The sequence below is a fragment of the Notothenia rossii genome (genome assembly GCF_949606895.1).
Source record: "Notothenia rossii genome assembly, chromosome: 1".
Classification (NCBI taxonomy): Eukaryota; Metazoa; Chordata; class Actinopteri; order Perciformes; family Nototheniidae; genus Notothenia; species Notothenia rossii.
Genome location: NC_136912.1, coordinates 75,798,585 through 75,814,039, shown reverse-complemented (window position 1 = coordinate 75,814,039; position 15,455 = coordinate 75,798,585). Strand labels below are relative to the sequence as shown.

At 40.1% G+C, this 15,455-nt stretch overlaps 1 protein-coding gene across 2 annotated transcripts; it reads left to right on the top strand.

Moving 5' to 3' along the window:
* Positions 1 to 483: 483 nt before the first annotated feature.
* On the top strand, positions 484 to 5,387 carry dmrt2b (doublesex and mab-3 related transcription factor 2b). Of its 2 annotated transcripts, none has more exons than XM_079662868.1 (3): positions 484 to 1,681; positions 2,739 to 2,841; positions 3,944 to 5,387. In XM_079662868.1, exons 1-3 carry the CDS (start codon positions 1,325 to 1,327, stop codon positions 4,783 to 4,785), a joined length of 1,302 nt encoding a protein of 433 aa, XP_079518994.1. In that variant the 5' UTR covers positions 484 to 1,324; the 3' UTR covers positions 4,786 to 5,387. The 2 variants fall into 2 exon arrangements, with proteins under 2 accessions (XP_079518994.1, XP_079518993.1); XM_079662867.1 differs by having other exon boundaries at positions 484 to 1,702.
* Positions 5,388 to 15,455: the final 10,068 nt, after the last annotated feature.

Below are 15,455 nucleotides of genomic sequence, written 5' to 3'. Positions count from 1 at the left end.
ATCACATAAGAGTTACCTGAGATCAGTATTGCATTAATTTTCAGAAAGGTGAGAATTATAGCAATTCACTCCAAGTGAACCAGTGTTAAAAACACATGCCTACAAAAGCTTTCAGGGGGATGTTTTATGTATTTCAGTGGTTTTAATTATTCTGTTAGGCACATAAATGGTGACACTAGAAACATCAAGAGACCCATTAAATCATTGAATTATTTAAAAGTAACATTAATAAATGAGTGTGAAGACTCCCAGGTATTATCAAAATGTAATTCTCTCTCCGTTGCTATGTCTGCCTGACTGCCTCTCATTTCCCAACCAGGCTATTCTTCCAAAGGCACGTGCATAATTACTCCATATTGTATCAGTCTGGTAAAACACACAATTAATGCAGCCTAACGGGCACAACATGTAATTTTATGTTTTAGAGTGAGCCTTCTCTTTAACCCTCCATGCCAATCTCTGAATTATTCCACTAATAACGATTATAACAAAAAACGATTATAATCATGAATTGTAGTGGAGAATGTACTACTCTTGTTAATATGTGTAAATTGTTGAATTCTGTTTAGGAATGTTGCCAATTAATTAAATAAATACTTTTTGGCATAGGTCTACTGCTTACATAAATGGGGATCTCTCGCCTATAACAATAAGGAGATTTGGGACTGGCAAGATATTTGGAAATCTGAATACAACTTTGAAGGTGGGCCGTGCAGGGCAGGTATGGTTTAAACGGGAGAGGGAGTTGCATTTGCAACAAACGGGCTTCCTCTAAATCTTTGGTCACGGGTCCTTCCCCATGAGGTCTGCATTGTGGCCCGGTCTACTATGAGCTTATTCTTGGAAAGAGCGTCAGCGAGCAGCTGAGAGAGGTGAGACACTTCAAACTTCTGGCGGTATGCTGCAAAGTTTCCAACCTGAAAACAACGTGATGTTCTAGCAACAGGCAGGACAGCACACCTCATGGCTTGGTGATCATCGGGAATCAATATGATGTCAAGTTGAGGGGCACGGACTCTAAACCCGGAACCATACTCTTATGCGTCGTGTTCATCCGATGTAAACTGATTTACTTCAACCTGTTGAAACTACGTTTCAGTGCAGCACAGTTTGAATTGTATGCGTAAAACAAGACCAGTTGTGATTCATCCTCTTTCTTCGAGGGATTGTTTTTAGAGTTAATTAGTTTGATTAAGTAGGCTAACAATCAAAATTGGCTTAGCATTACTTAAGTTTCGAAACCCTTTTCATCTTGTTGCCCTGCGTCAGAAGAAACGTCGTGCTCCACGGATTAAAAGTGAGATTCCGGTGTTATTACTCATAGATGTCCTCTCAGTTGGAAGGAGGCCTGCAGCTGGAGAATACTGCAAAACTTGAAGAACTTAAATCCAAAGAAGAAGTTGACGTGACAAGCTCTGACGGATGCGCGGAGCGGCGCAGCTGCCGCGGAGACAGAAAGGAAGTGGCGCTGTCTCCGGAGGGCCATCAGCAGAAACCACGCAAGATGACCCGGAGCCCCAAGTGTGCCCGCTGTCGGAACCACGGCGTCGTTTCGTGTTTGAAAGGCCACAAACGCTTCTGCCGCTGGAGGGATTGTCGCTGTCCCTGCTGCCTGCTGGTGGTGGAGCGGCAGAGAGTCATGGCGGCACAGGTCGCTCTGAGGAGGCAGCAAGCCGCGGAGGTGAGGGGCGCACAAGGGCAGGTGGGTGATGGAGACATGCTGGAGAACTAACAGATGGTTAAAGCTTAAGTCGATGATCATCAAGAGACAAATTATTAAAGAGTGATAATTGAGGGTTAAAATCAGAGTAGGGGGGATTAATGATGAATTCATAATTAACTAAAGTAGCCTACGTTGGATGGCTCATGCATGATGGTAGAATACAGGTCAGAATATAGCTATTGTTATTAAATAATACATAGCAATAACGAAACATTTGTACACGTTTGGAAAAATGGTTAAAATAAATATGCAAGGTTGATTTTACACAATTATTACTATTATATATATTTCCAAAAACAATGTGTGACAGAAGTCAATACAAACAATTGTCGATAAGAGCTATAAAGTAAAGCACGTGTTGTTGTTTTTTAAGCTTTTATATTAAACAAAACCTTTTTTTTTTTTTTGTCCAAAATTGATCAGATTTTTTACATTTAACACACACACACACACACACACACACACACACACACACACACACACACACACACACCCCACACACACACACACACACACACACACACACACACACACACACACACACACACACACACACACACACACACACACAAGCACAAAGGAGCCATCAAAATGAACAAATAAGTAAATCTTTAAACATCCCCCAAAGAAAGGATTGTCTTGAGTGTATTTTTGTTTTTAATAATTTCCTTGCAGTTATAAGGTTTACTGCAACAGCAATTTGCATTCTGTCTGCATTTACGCCTGAAGGCAAAATGTGACATTTTAATAATAATGTATAACTATACAATATTAAAATAATATATAAAGATGGATAGTTTAAATCAAAAGGGCCAATTCATGCTCCTCTTAAAAAAAAAGACTTAACATTTACACCTAATGAGGGTGAATCTCACGTATTATTAAATCTTACACTTTCAAAGAGCTATACACATCGCTTACATAAAGTATGAATTATCTTTACTAACCTTTGGAACACAGCCTCAGTGTAATATCATGATCCAATGTCTAATTCCTGTTCCCATGTTTCTCGCAGGGTAAGAGGGGGGTAAGGTGTGCAGGTCCGTTGAGGAGGACTGCGTATCAGCGCTACACAAGAGCAGCCGAACCGAGCATACTGGCTAAGAGCATCCTGCTGGGTATATTTAACATCTCCTCTCCTTTTTACTGTGATAATATATATATAAAATATATCTTGAATTCATGCAAGATCCTAAATTGATTAACAATATTTCAGTGAAGGAAATTATTCACTGCTTGCTGACCATGCCTTGTGTGCGTTGTGATTGGTACAAAAACATTTACATCGTCATCCTAATGTCAACTGCAATGTTGTAGGCCTACTCATTGGTATAAGTACCAGTACATTTCAATGTTTAATTTGGTCTGAAAATAATATTTGTAAAAATGAAAGGCAAGACTGAGTACACTCTTTATTTATTGTAAGATATGTTGCAATATAAAATAATTGTGTAATATTAAAAATGACAATATTATACTTTTATTGCATATTTTTCTCAAATGCAACACTAAAAGTAGCCTTTGTTAGAGGTATGGCACAATTACAGAAAAAAACTATATAAATCACATAAATGTGTGTTAGGATTTGTTAGGACACTGACTATCTGGCTGGGGAACTACCTTAACATTAACTGTAACCCGTCCAAATACAGCCCCAATCTTTGTCCTATAGCTTAAGCCTGATCTAACTTCATCCAGAAACCATGTCTTAACCCAAAAAAAAAGATGTGGACTTTGTTGGGAAAAGCTGCATCCCCACAATGTCCCTAAACAAACAGATGTGTTCACACAAGTAGACACACATACCTTCACACAAGCGTATATGTGTAACTGCAGCTGCATTTTAAAGCCCTGCTATGGCCCACACTGCCAATGCTTCTTCTTGGATGTCATAACCCAGCATTACACACACTTGATTGATGTAAGCAAGACAGATCACTGTGGCTTCACTAGTTCACAACAACAGGCCCATTACTGTAATAAATAGTGTGTATTATTACCTGCTGGCATGCAGTCAAATCCTGCAACAGGCTTTGTCTTCTTTATAGCCCTCACAGCCTGTCATTAAAACAAAAATGACAATGCTGACTAATTTAAATGATAAAGAACAAAGTACTCAAGCGAAAACATAATAATTAATTTGTTGGAACAACTATTAATTCATTAATGAAATATGACAACAAAAAATGACAACAGCATGAGGCTTTGCTTTCTGTGCAGGGTTCAAACCGGCAGTGCCAGTGGAGGACTACACCTCCTGCTGGTCGAAGCAGACACCGGGGGGCCAAACCCTCCCTACGTGTCCCTCAATGAGCGCCCGGATGAGGAAGAGGAGAGCCTTCGCAGACAAGGAGCTGGAGAATGTGATGCTGGAGCGGGAGCTGAGGCAGAGAGAGCTGCAGAGCGAACTTTCCCTCTCCTCCTCCGCTGCCCTTACCCCCATGCTTCGCCCACCGCCCCTGCCTGCCTCCCCCAGCCTCCACTGTTGTCTTCTCAACAAAGACCCCACCTCTGCAGGGTCATCCAGTTACATGCCTGTGTACAAATACAAGCCTCTGTATGAGTGTGACTTCCAGTTCTATCAGTTCCTTCACCTAAAAAGCATGTCTGCTGCAGAAGACTATAACAACTTCTTATACTCAGAGCAAACCAGGGAGGATGAGGAGGTGCAGAACAGCTGTAGAGGTTGTGAGAAGAAAGACAGTCTAGAGCTGACGCCTCTAACATCTCGAAGACTCAAACATCATGGCAGCACCGTGTCAGGTCTAGATCCTGTCAAATCCTCCCCAAAACCAATAGAAATAATGGACTCAAATGGCTGTTCACACCTCACACGCTCCTTTTTTGGATCTGATCACGGTAGCGTGGTCAGGCCAGACGTCAGTGCACCCAGCAGGACTTTTGATCCCAGACCTCTGACAGCTAAGGGGTGGTGTGCAGACCCCCCCGCAGACCAGACAGCTCCTCATGGCGACCCTGTCAAGAGCTCTAATGGCAGCTCAGTCAGGACCCCCGCTGTGAGGCCATTACCTTTCTCAGTGGAGGCTCTGCTGAGGGCCTGACGGGCAAACAGAAAGCAGGGCAATGCACTCTGGTAATATGCAGACTAAGAATTGATGTTGAGTGAAATATAATAATTGCCTGTTGTATAAAATGTTTTGATAAGGGGTGGTTGTGATATTAACACATTCAAGAATATAAATCACAGCCTTTGTATAACTTTTTTAAATTTGTCATAAAGAACTATTTAGCTACATTTGAAATATCATTAAAAATATGTACAAATTATACTTGTCGTATATATATGTCATTGATTAATAGATTTCTATGCCTGTTGATTATTTGAAACACTTGAAAAAATGAACCCTTTTTTATTCTCCTCTCGTCAGCGTTAAAACACACTGAACCATTCTGCCTTGAAGCTTTCACATCAATCATATTATATTCTCTTTTCCTGCAAGAAGAAAGAACAGCCATGAAACAAAGTCTATAAAAAAGTCAAGTATTGTTTGAACTTCTGCTCTTTTTTTACTTTGTGCATTGATTTTTTTAAATCAAAGTGTAGATCTGGTTGGCTGATCTTTGCAATACTCTCGGGCATTAGGGTGAAAAAACAAACCAGATCTGGCAAAAAGAAAAAAATCTCTTTTTCTCACAAAAAAACTACTGCTGGAAGAAGGATCATAAGGTAAAGAAGACATTTGAAAGTAAAGATATTCACACAATAAAACTGTAATTGCTGAAACAATATAAAGCTCTGATTTATCTGCATTTGTTGTTTCTAGCAATTTATATTTATTTTGCCAACATACAAATATGTATTCATTATTTATTGTTAAACTCTATTGTTGACATTTTGTCAGAGTGTAGTCTATCACTATGATTGTACGACCTCAAATGTACTCATCATATGACACACTGTTTAATATTTCATAGAGTTTCGTTTCATCACCCCAACACAATGAGGGAAGATGGGAAAGATTCACCAAAGGGGGAATGGGTGGGGGCCAGCGTTGCCGAGGCAACATTGTTCTTTATTGTACGACGGGCCTGATGCTGGCTGAGTTTGTTTGAACACGCATTTGATCTTTATCCACTTTCCATTTTTTCTCTCCTCCTGCTTTTTTTTGTTCTGTGTTGTTATCTTGCTCAGATGGGGGTCAGATGCTTTTGACAACTCTGGACCTTGTGGCGTCAACACAGAGGTGATAGCGCGCCGCTCTGTGTGTATCTACCAGCATATCAGAATGCCTTTCTCCCCATCTTTCCACAGACAGACAGAGAGGGGAGATCGGAACTAAAGGAAGATGAGGTTGTGAGCCTGAACACACTGACATTATGCCATTGTATTTTTTTATGTACACCATCTGCAGTGATTTTACCACATTGAAAAAAAAAGAGAGCAAATTACCATTTTCCCTATGATGATAAAAAGATGAGCATCAGTCACAAAGGGGTGATAATGACTTCTGTGAAGAATAACACAGAGGATGTAAATCAATTTACCCCCCGGCAAAACTGGTGGAGAAGCTCATTTATCCAGTTCCCCATGCTTCATTCTGGAGTGTCCTTAGACGTGATGTGTGGCAGCTTAATAGATAGCGACCCGCTCTAAAAATGTAATGCACGTCCCCTGTCCTTGTTAAGACTCTGCTAGCGACAGGCAGATTAGCTTTATTGTTCTGTGCTCTTTGGTTTGATTCAATCTACAATCACCAGTTTATTAACATGTTCACTTTGTGAGCTAAGGGAGAGTAGGGAAGAAAGAGGACATGTGGGGGGTTATTGGATCAAGGCCAGTTTGCCGACTAGGCATTTTCAACAGGTTGAAACATGTTTTTGAATTAGTAACAGCCCAAACCCTTCTCCTCCCCCACCCCTCAGCTTTTTGTCGCCCACCTCTGGCGCTCATGCTCTTGATTCTCTCGTTGTGCCTCATTTCCATTTCAGCAGGATTGATTTCACCATGTTCAGGGTAGAAAAGCTTTGCTTTGGCGTTCCCTTGTAGCTCTGATCTTCATATTTTCATCGTACAGGTTCATATCAGCAGGGATTTAAAAGATGGGGGGAAATAAAGAGAAGAGTTGGCCTGTGGGGGAGATATTAACAAAGAACTAGCCAACAGGATACATGAGTACCAGCTTATTTTACTTGACCTCCATCCTGTTAATTTATGTTCTATCCTCTCCCTTCTCTATTGGATAACCATAAGCATTGGCATCTTTAGCTGGCTGCCACTTGCCTGTTCCTGGCCTAGTGTAGCCATCACACTCCTGCTGCATACAACACAAGTATAAAAATGATCTCTGTTTTCCCATTCACTTCATGTCCTTTACCGCCTTGCAGTGTTTAAACAAGCTGTGTTCAAACTCAGACGTGCATGGAAAGGTAAATTCTCCCTGAACTAAGTTTTACAGAGGACTCCTGCCTCCCTTAGATTGAATGCTAAAGCAGTCAGACCTCTCTAGTTGTTTGGTATGATCTACGTATCAGTCTCCCCTTGGACAGCTCATCAGCAACATTTAGTATCAGGGTTCAGTGGAAAGCCTATGATCACCCTGCCAGCTGTCCTCATTACAGAATACTAGTGTAACAAGAAGATATGTCTCAGTGTGGCAAGGTCGTTTCCTTCTGAGAGAGCAGCTTTGTGAATTACAAAGTGTTTTTATGGGATATTTGATATCAAAGTACTCCCTTGTTCGATGAGTACCCTTTTTTATGAGAGACTGAATTTAAAGAGAAATACCTGCTCACATTATTTTTCAAATCATTGTCTGCTTCTGAAGCTCTAAAGAGTATCATTTACATTGGAATGTTACAAAGTCTTCATTCCAAGACTGTTTTGGTATTATACTGGTGACGCTATGGTATTTGGTCACTAATAGCAGGGCGTTTTGACAGTGCTGATTATTGAGGGGCCTCAAACTCAGGAAGCCAACGTAACTTATTATTTTTAGCACTATTTACACCAATCAATTGTATTCACAGTCAGTGGTCACTGCTTTTGAATTAACTTGCAGGTGTTTTGCTGAATTGAATTCATTTAGCAGCCTTTTTAAATCACTTTTAGGGTTACTCCATCCATAAACCAATTACATTATACAATGTATACTAAAGAAGATTCTTTTTTTAAAAGCCATCAACGTAATCATACAATTGCTACAATATTAAAACGTTTTTGGCTGAACTAATTGGCAGTGATGATACATTATTCAGGTAAAGTACTGGAGGAAATTACCCACTTAATAACACAAAATGGCTTACAATTTTGTGTGTGTTACTTGCTCAAAACAGTAATATAAATTGTTCAGTGTTAGCTGTGTCAGTGCTCTAATAAACTTTCTTCCTGGGCAGTATACATTCACAATCAAGAGAACGCTAAATTCCCTTTCCCCGAGGACAAATACCTGCATTTCCTGGTTTAATTTGTTAGGATGTTTATTTGCAAAGCTGCTATCTTTGGTGTGCTGATGTACGTTATCATTACACTCCAGGCAGTATTCTGTCTATTTATTCCAACAAAGTCTCTGCAACACTGAGTATGAGGGCAGAGCGTTTGATCTGTCTGCCAACTTGCCACACACTTTGGATTCTCCCCGGTCCCACCCTGTGGTCTCTGGTGTTTGGTAGCTACTGGTGTAACGTTACTCTACAGCTGTATGTGTCTGAGACGGGGATACTGCAATCTAGCTTTGATTTGTGGATACCTGCCAGTAATGAAATCATCTCATTAAATGGCATCACCTCAGTTAGCACACAATCATTATGATGCCATACAATGACCACGCAAAAAAAGATTCAGTATCAAGAAGTCAACATTGTCTGTGAGGCACAACTAGCACACATTCCAACAAAAAAAGGGGCCTTTACCTTCAACTATAATCAAAAATTAGCCTGGAGCCTTTCAGGATTTCAAATACCAACCATTAATAAAACTTTTGTCCACCCAATGATGAAATGCATTTAGACACTTGACAACAGAACCAAGAATAATTAATCAGTTTTTTGACAGTGCTATAAAAATATGTTTTCGGCTCTAGTTTTTGAACTTAGTGTACGTTTTTAAAGTCTGAAATCCAGTACGACGATTTTTGATATGAATGATTGATGGATGGACAAACAAGGCGCAATCCACATTTCTCGAGTAGTCAGCCGAAGTAAATCTGGTCGGGCTGTGCTTCTAGGTCAAGAATGAAGAAAAGACAAGCGCAAACTTGGTCAAAAACATGATGAGAAGAGGGTGACATTTCTTATCATATTTGTGCATAAAAAGTAGGCAAAGCAGATTTTGTAAGAAAGTTGAGGTTAAAAAGTTCACCAGCCTATTAAAAAATATAAGGCTGGATGCCCCCCCATACCTCATTCTGGTGCGGCTTCGAGTGTTTAAGGCTACTCAGACACTTACACCTGTTTGTTATGTACCAAGAGAAAAACAGTTTTACTCTACACAATCAGTCCAAAGGTTTATTAGTTTTCTTCACTTTCTTTACTTCACTATAAGTAGTGAATCTGTCCCAGTTGTTCCATGAATGCACAGCAACAGTCATCCAAGCAAGTAGAAACAACAAGGTTTTAATAGAGAACAAGTGTCTGGTCTGCCCTCTGAGAGAGACATTCCTAAATGACTGTAGTTTGGTTCCCGTCTGCCCACCGCCACCCTTCATTTAACAGAAGAACAAACACACCAGCCCTCGCTTTAAAAGACAGCCCTGTGTGGAACGGAGCTGCCTCGGTTGGGCTAGAAATTTCACAGCTTCAAAAACATATTTGAAACAGGCAGGGTAGAGTTCTCTCCCGCACCACACCACTTAGCCCCATCCTGTACCATTTGGGTTTTTCCATACACTGGTGTGTGCATGGACAGTGTTTGTATGCCCATGTGTGCGGAACTGCCTTGTCGCTATTCCAGCAGCCTTGGGGACGACAGACGGTGCCCGCGGCTGCAGCTGTGTGGCGATCCAGTTACCGTCACATGGTGCTGCTTGGCCGCAGAAGAACTACCTCTGCAATATTAGAAACCATAGCAGACCACAAGGCCGCACGTTCTCTCAACTCTCTGGCTAGAGGTCGCCCCCTCCAAAAACATTATATCATTGAAGAGAGACTCACAGAAAACCTTCAAATGTAACCATAGCATTAGCATGACTGTTAAAATATGTATTTTCCTGTGTTTAGGTGTGTTGGTGTTGATCTTGCCACCTCCTGCAGGTTGCCATCTGTTAAACACTAGTTGTACTTTTTTTTTTTTTTTCCTGTCATTAACATGCTTCACCAATATGTCTGTCATCACCCATCCCCTACCCCTCACAGAGAATAAGGAACTTTTGCAGATGTGAAAGCAAACATACCCAGAGGAAGAGATGAATAGTGCAGACATTTCTTTCTTCAGATATGATTATTTAGCATTTGAATACATTGCAATACAGGTTATATGTCAGCACTTTCTCTGGAGATGTCAAAAATATTCTAGCTGTGATCCACGGCGCACAGTTTTATCATAACCTTTACAGCTTTGTTCCCCTGACTCAGAGCTTTCAACTTTATAACCTAAAACGAGCACATGCCGGGCAGGTTCAGGAACTTTATAGACCAAGGGTGGCAGTAATAATATCAATGCAAAAACAGTTCTGACTGGCCAGCCATTAAAGCAGTATTTATGCAGCTTGGTTTCAAATGTATTCTATAGAAAATTCTGCAAACCAAAACTCAAACAATTCCCTGGACCACATTCTGGTAATCCGATCGTCCCTGATGTTATTCATGTCCTGATGCGTACACCCGGCATATGCTAACATATTGGCACCTTATTACAAGTGATTGATTATCTCTGATGCTTATAAAGGAGAGGATAGTGGAGTTTAATAACATATAAAACTGTGTTTTGATGTCCGGTTCACAGACCTTTAAGAATAACAGCTGGCACAGGCAGAGAGCTTGGAGGGAGTCGCAAGTGTTCAAAGGAAGAGTGTGGGCAGGTTGAGATGGCGTGATATCAGGAACCCTGCTGTTCACTATAACCCATAACTGTGAAACAACTTGCCAAGATCAGCAACATGTTTTAAAACCTTTTATTTTCCCTTTTAGTCGAGAGAGATTATGCTCACAGAAAACCCCTCAAATGTAACACTGCCAAAACTAAGAGATTAAAAACAGAGAAGGTTGAAAAGGGTGGCATATAATTGTGTCTAATAGCATTTACAATATAAACAGTGTCAGTTCAAATATGTTATTATACATCTCAGTTTCCAACAGAGCATGTGTTATGCCATGTATGGAGAACAATGCGTCTATATCAGGTTGGTGTTGTGACTGGTGATGGAATAGATGGTGGAAGAGGCAAAGTCTGTCACTGTGTCTGTATTCCTGTTCAACTCCCTCATTACTTATGCAGAGTTTTCTGTTGTGAAATGAAACGCTTCCCCAAATGCGGACATGTGTCCTGCTTTTAACAGACGACCTTGACAGGTCCTAATCCCGTTGCTTCATTATACAAATTCTCAGAGAGATCTCTCCAGGGAAAACATTTATATAAAGCATGCTTTGCAACATATGAGCAGAAAGTTGAGTTGATGCTTGAATAAGGCCTGAAGCCTGGGTTTTCTGACACTTCTTTCCTCAAGCCCTTTGGTTCTAAATTGGAATTGCAAACCTAGCTATGATCACTGTAATGTTGAAAATGTACATAGCTCCTGCTGCAGATGACATAATTTATTCAATTTACATAACATTATTACACTTGATGTCTTGAACTGGGATATGAACTCTGTAAGTGCTAGAGGTATGCCGACTGTGAACCCACTGACTGTACACTGAACATATGGTGACTGGGCTCACACATAGAGGAGCAGGTAGAGATTGTTTCTCATACTCTTCACTGCAACCGACCAGGGTAAGGCTTTCCAATTTGAATCCCCCTGTGCTTGGGTAGGCTGCCCACTTTCAACCTTCATGATATGAATCATGAATCTAGGTTTAATGACGCTTCGTGAAAACTTTAAAAAGGTTCAGTATAAGCAGGAGCAGTTTAAAGAAGAAAGCAGGCGACTGGACTCAAATTGGACGAAACTCGAAAAATCCCACAATTGTAGGCTGAATTGAAAACTAAAGGAAGGATTGAGATGTTCCACATTAGCATAATAAAGGATACAATAATTGATCAGCCAATGTGCTAAAAAAAAATAAACAGAGAGTAGGCTGTTTTTTTTAAATGTTTCCACTTTTGGGTTTGCCATGACCACAGGAAAATTAGGAATACCACACTTCCTGGATTTAGTTGACAGCCATATGTGTCCACATACACTTAGCAAACCAAATAAGGTCTGTTTAGCAGACAGGGTTGTGCAACTCTTCTCCAGGTTAATGAATAAGTGCTGTCAGCATCAGTTTGAGGTGATTCACCATTATGTGTCGTACACTTCGTCATTGAATAGATTTTGAATTTAATTTTAGAATAAAGAATATTTAAGTATTCATCTCAAGGAAACTAATTAAGCATGTCTAACCTTTTCTGACACCAGCAGAGGCATTAAACACTGGCGGATACACACACACACATACACACACACACTCACACACACACACACACACACACACACACACACACACACACACACACACACACACACACACACACACACACACACACACACACACACACACACACACACACACACACACACACGCACACACACACACACACTCTTTGAAAGTCCCCAGTATTTTGCACATTATTCTTGAAACTAGATCGTTGTTAGTTTAAGCAGATTTTGATTTTTGAGGAATCCTTTTAGATAAGCTTTTAATTTTGAGGGTTTTTGATGAAAATGAATGAATTTCCTTTGGGTAATGCAAAATGTTTTTTGTATTTACAGAGTAACAGTTTGAAGCCAGTTGACAGCTTGCTATGTTTGTGTCCTCAGAGAATACATATCACTGTGAATCTGGAGACATTCATCACATCCCCTTTGGACGTGCATGTTTTTGCTTGCAGAAATGGTGAATGCAAGCCTTGGATTTTATCAGGACTGTTGCCACTTCATGTAAAGAGGACATATGCATATAAACAACCAGACACATTTGGGTTGAAGGTACTATCTCTGTCTATTTTCAAGTTCTTTTCTGGGTAGCTATAAAACAAAAATCGAAAAAACTCAATGCAATTTGGCCAAAAATAAAATGTAATTACGACTTGCTGCTTGACTACACAAACTCAAATAAAGAGGTTTCAGGTCTTCTCGAGTGTGTTAAATCAAACCACGCAATTTGATTGGTTCAAGCATACTGCAGTATTTGGTGGTTAAAAACAACTGTAGTGGAGTATCACAATTTGCCCTCACAAAACATGAGCGAAACCTCTGTTTGCATTGGAATTAAAACTGAACTCACAAAAGAATATAAATCACCGCAAAAATGTACCCCCAAAAATGCCAAAACCTATAACAGTGTGACATGATATGTATTCTATTAAAATGTATTATTTACAATGTGTTGTGTTGTTTTGAGGATGCATTGATTTCAGTCATCAGTAATGTGTCCAGGGTACATTTCTCCCAAAGGAACAACATAATAAATGTACTGAACCCCAAAAGCCAGGCACAGTGAATTAAAAAAGAGAAAATCTATTTATTAGCACGACTCAATGGCACATTTCAGCAGATATGCCTTCATCAGGGAGCTGTTGTCTCCATTCTCTGAGGGTGTTTTTCATTTTCCATGTCCTAATTTGTCCCACATGGATTATCATCCATTCCCTCCGGGCTGATGCAACGCTCTCCAAAATGACAGATGTCGAGAGCTCATTCCCATATGTACGTCTCTTTCTCTCTCACTCACACATATACAGTATGTACTGAACTGTACAAACACCCAGTCACACATCCCTACAATGCTTGGATAAAACTTAAATGTGCACAATGTATACACACACTAAGATATATCATTATTTAACACATTTGCTCTGAGTATGTGGGCGTGTAGTGTGATTAGTTATATAGGGTCTATTTGGACTAAATGGCAGTATGTGTTGACAGAACATGACCCTACTGTATGACAATGGAGCATAATCATTAATTACAGTTATTACACCTTTCAGCCCAACACATCTGCACACACAAAAACACCATACTGCAACTAAATAATATGCACCAGTTAACACAACATGATATGTGTGTGTGTGTGTGTGTGTGTGTGTGTGGGGGGTGTGTGTGTGTGTGTGTGTGTGTGTGTGTGTGTGTGTGTGTGTGTGTGTGTGTGTGTGTGTGTGTGTGTGTGTGTGTGTGTTTGAGAAAAGAGAAGAATTAAAGCCGGTTTAAATAAGTTTAAATAATGATATATCTTAAGTTTTATCCAAGAATTGTAGGGACAACAATATCTGTGCTTGTGAGTATTGTGTGCCTGTGGCTCATTAACTTTGCAGAACGCACCGACAAGCTCACACTATGCATCAGCGCTGAGTAGTTGCTTGTGGCTTCAGCGGTTTCTCTGTGACAAATGTCTTTCTTCATTAAACTCAAAAACATTGCCTCTCCTACATATCCCTGTTCTGATGCCTCCCTGGAAAAAATACTAATTTAGAGTTATATAACTATATAGTCTTATTTCAACTACATATTTGTTTGCTTTATGGTACTCGTTTGAACTTTGTATCCATCTCTCATCCTCCTGGCCAACTTTGAACAAATCACCACCTCTCTGTGAGCCTGGAGACAGATATAGCACAGATTGGAGTGCAGAGGTATCAGTCTCATGAACAAAACAAACAGGCACTAGGCAACAAACAACATGCATTTCTTTGAAGCGGAGAGATTTACATTATGCTGAGATTAAAGATTATCTAATCTTGTATATGTCTCTTTTTAGCTGTTCTTCCTGAAACACATCTTCATGGTCCTCTTGCTTCATGCTTTATAGCAAGTCTACCAGCAGTGTTCCTAAGAAAGAAAGTTTATAACATTTATATAAGCTTTGCTCAATTAGTAACACATAGCATTTAGAGTCCACAAAGAAATGATTAATGTCATCATGCCATATTTCTAAAAGGGAATATATATCTGCTCAGCACAAAAGAGTTAGTGGGATGACAGAAGGGATGGAGTAGGGGGAGAGGTGGAGGCGTCAGGTCCGACACGCAGTCTGACAATCAGCAGCCTGGCTGTCTCCATTCTCTTTATTTACATCTGTCTGTCTGCAGTCTTTTACACTCTGACTACGCAATGTCTGCATTCCCTGTCTTTATATCTTCCTCTCATATTTTGCTTTCCCTTACAGACACGCTTCTTTTCATGGAGGTTGTCACCTGTAAAAAGCCTAAATGTAAAACTTTATTTTGGCTTATTAAAAGCTTCTTAGAGGAGCAGGACTGATACTAGAAGGACTCTTCTATTTGCCGTTTATGTCTGTGAAAGAATTGCAATGGTTTAAATAACAAGGAAATATAACCTTTAACAAATTAAAATGGCTTTTAAGTAGATCCGAGACATAAATGTCTGCTCAAACTTTCATTTCAAAAGTACATTTTGGGGCAAAATAACCTCAAACCACATTGTTGGTCTCCTTGCAAGTGCATGAACCCCCTGAAAGTTAAGCAGAACTTGTTAACGTCACTTCTATTTTTGTTGCTTATCCATCCACAAACTATAGTACTCTCATTTTCTGAGAGGAAAGTAACCCCATTTGTCAGCACCGTCGCCGCTGTGTTTTTCTCATTTGTCTGTCAGTGATTCGGCTCAGTGAG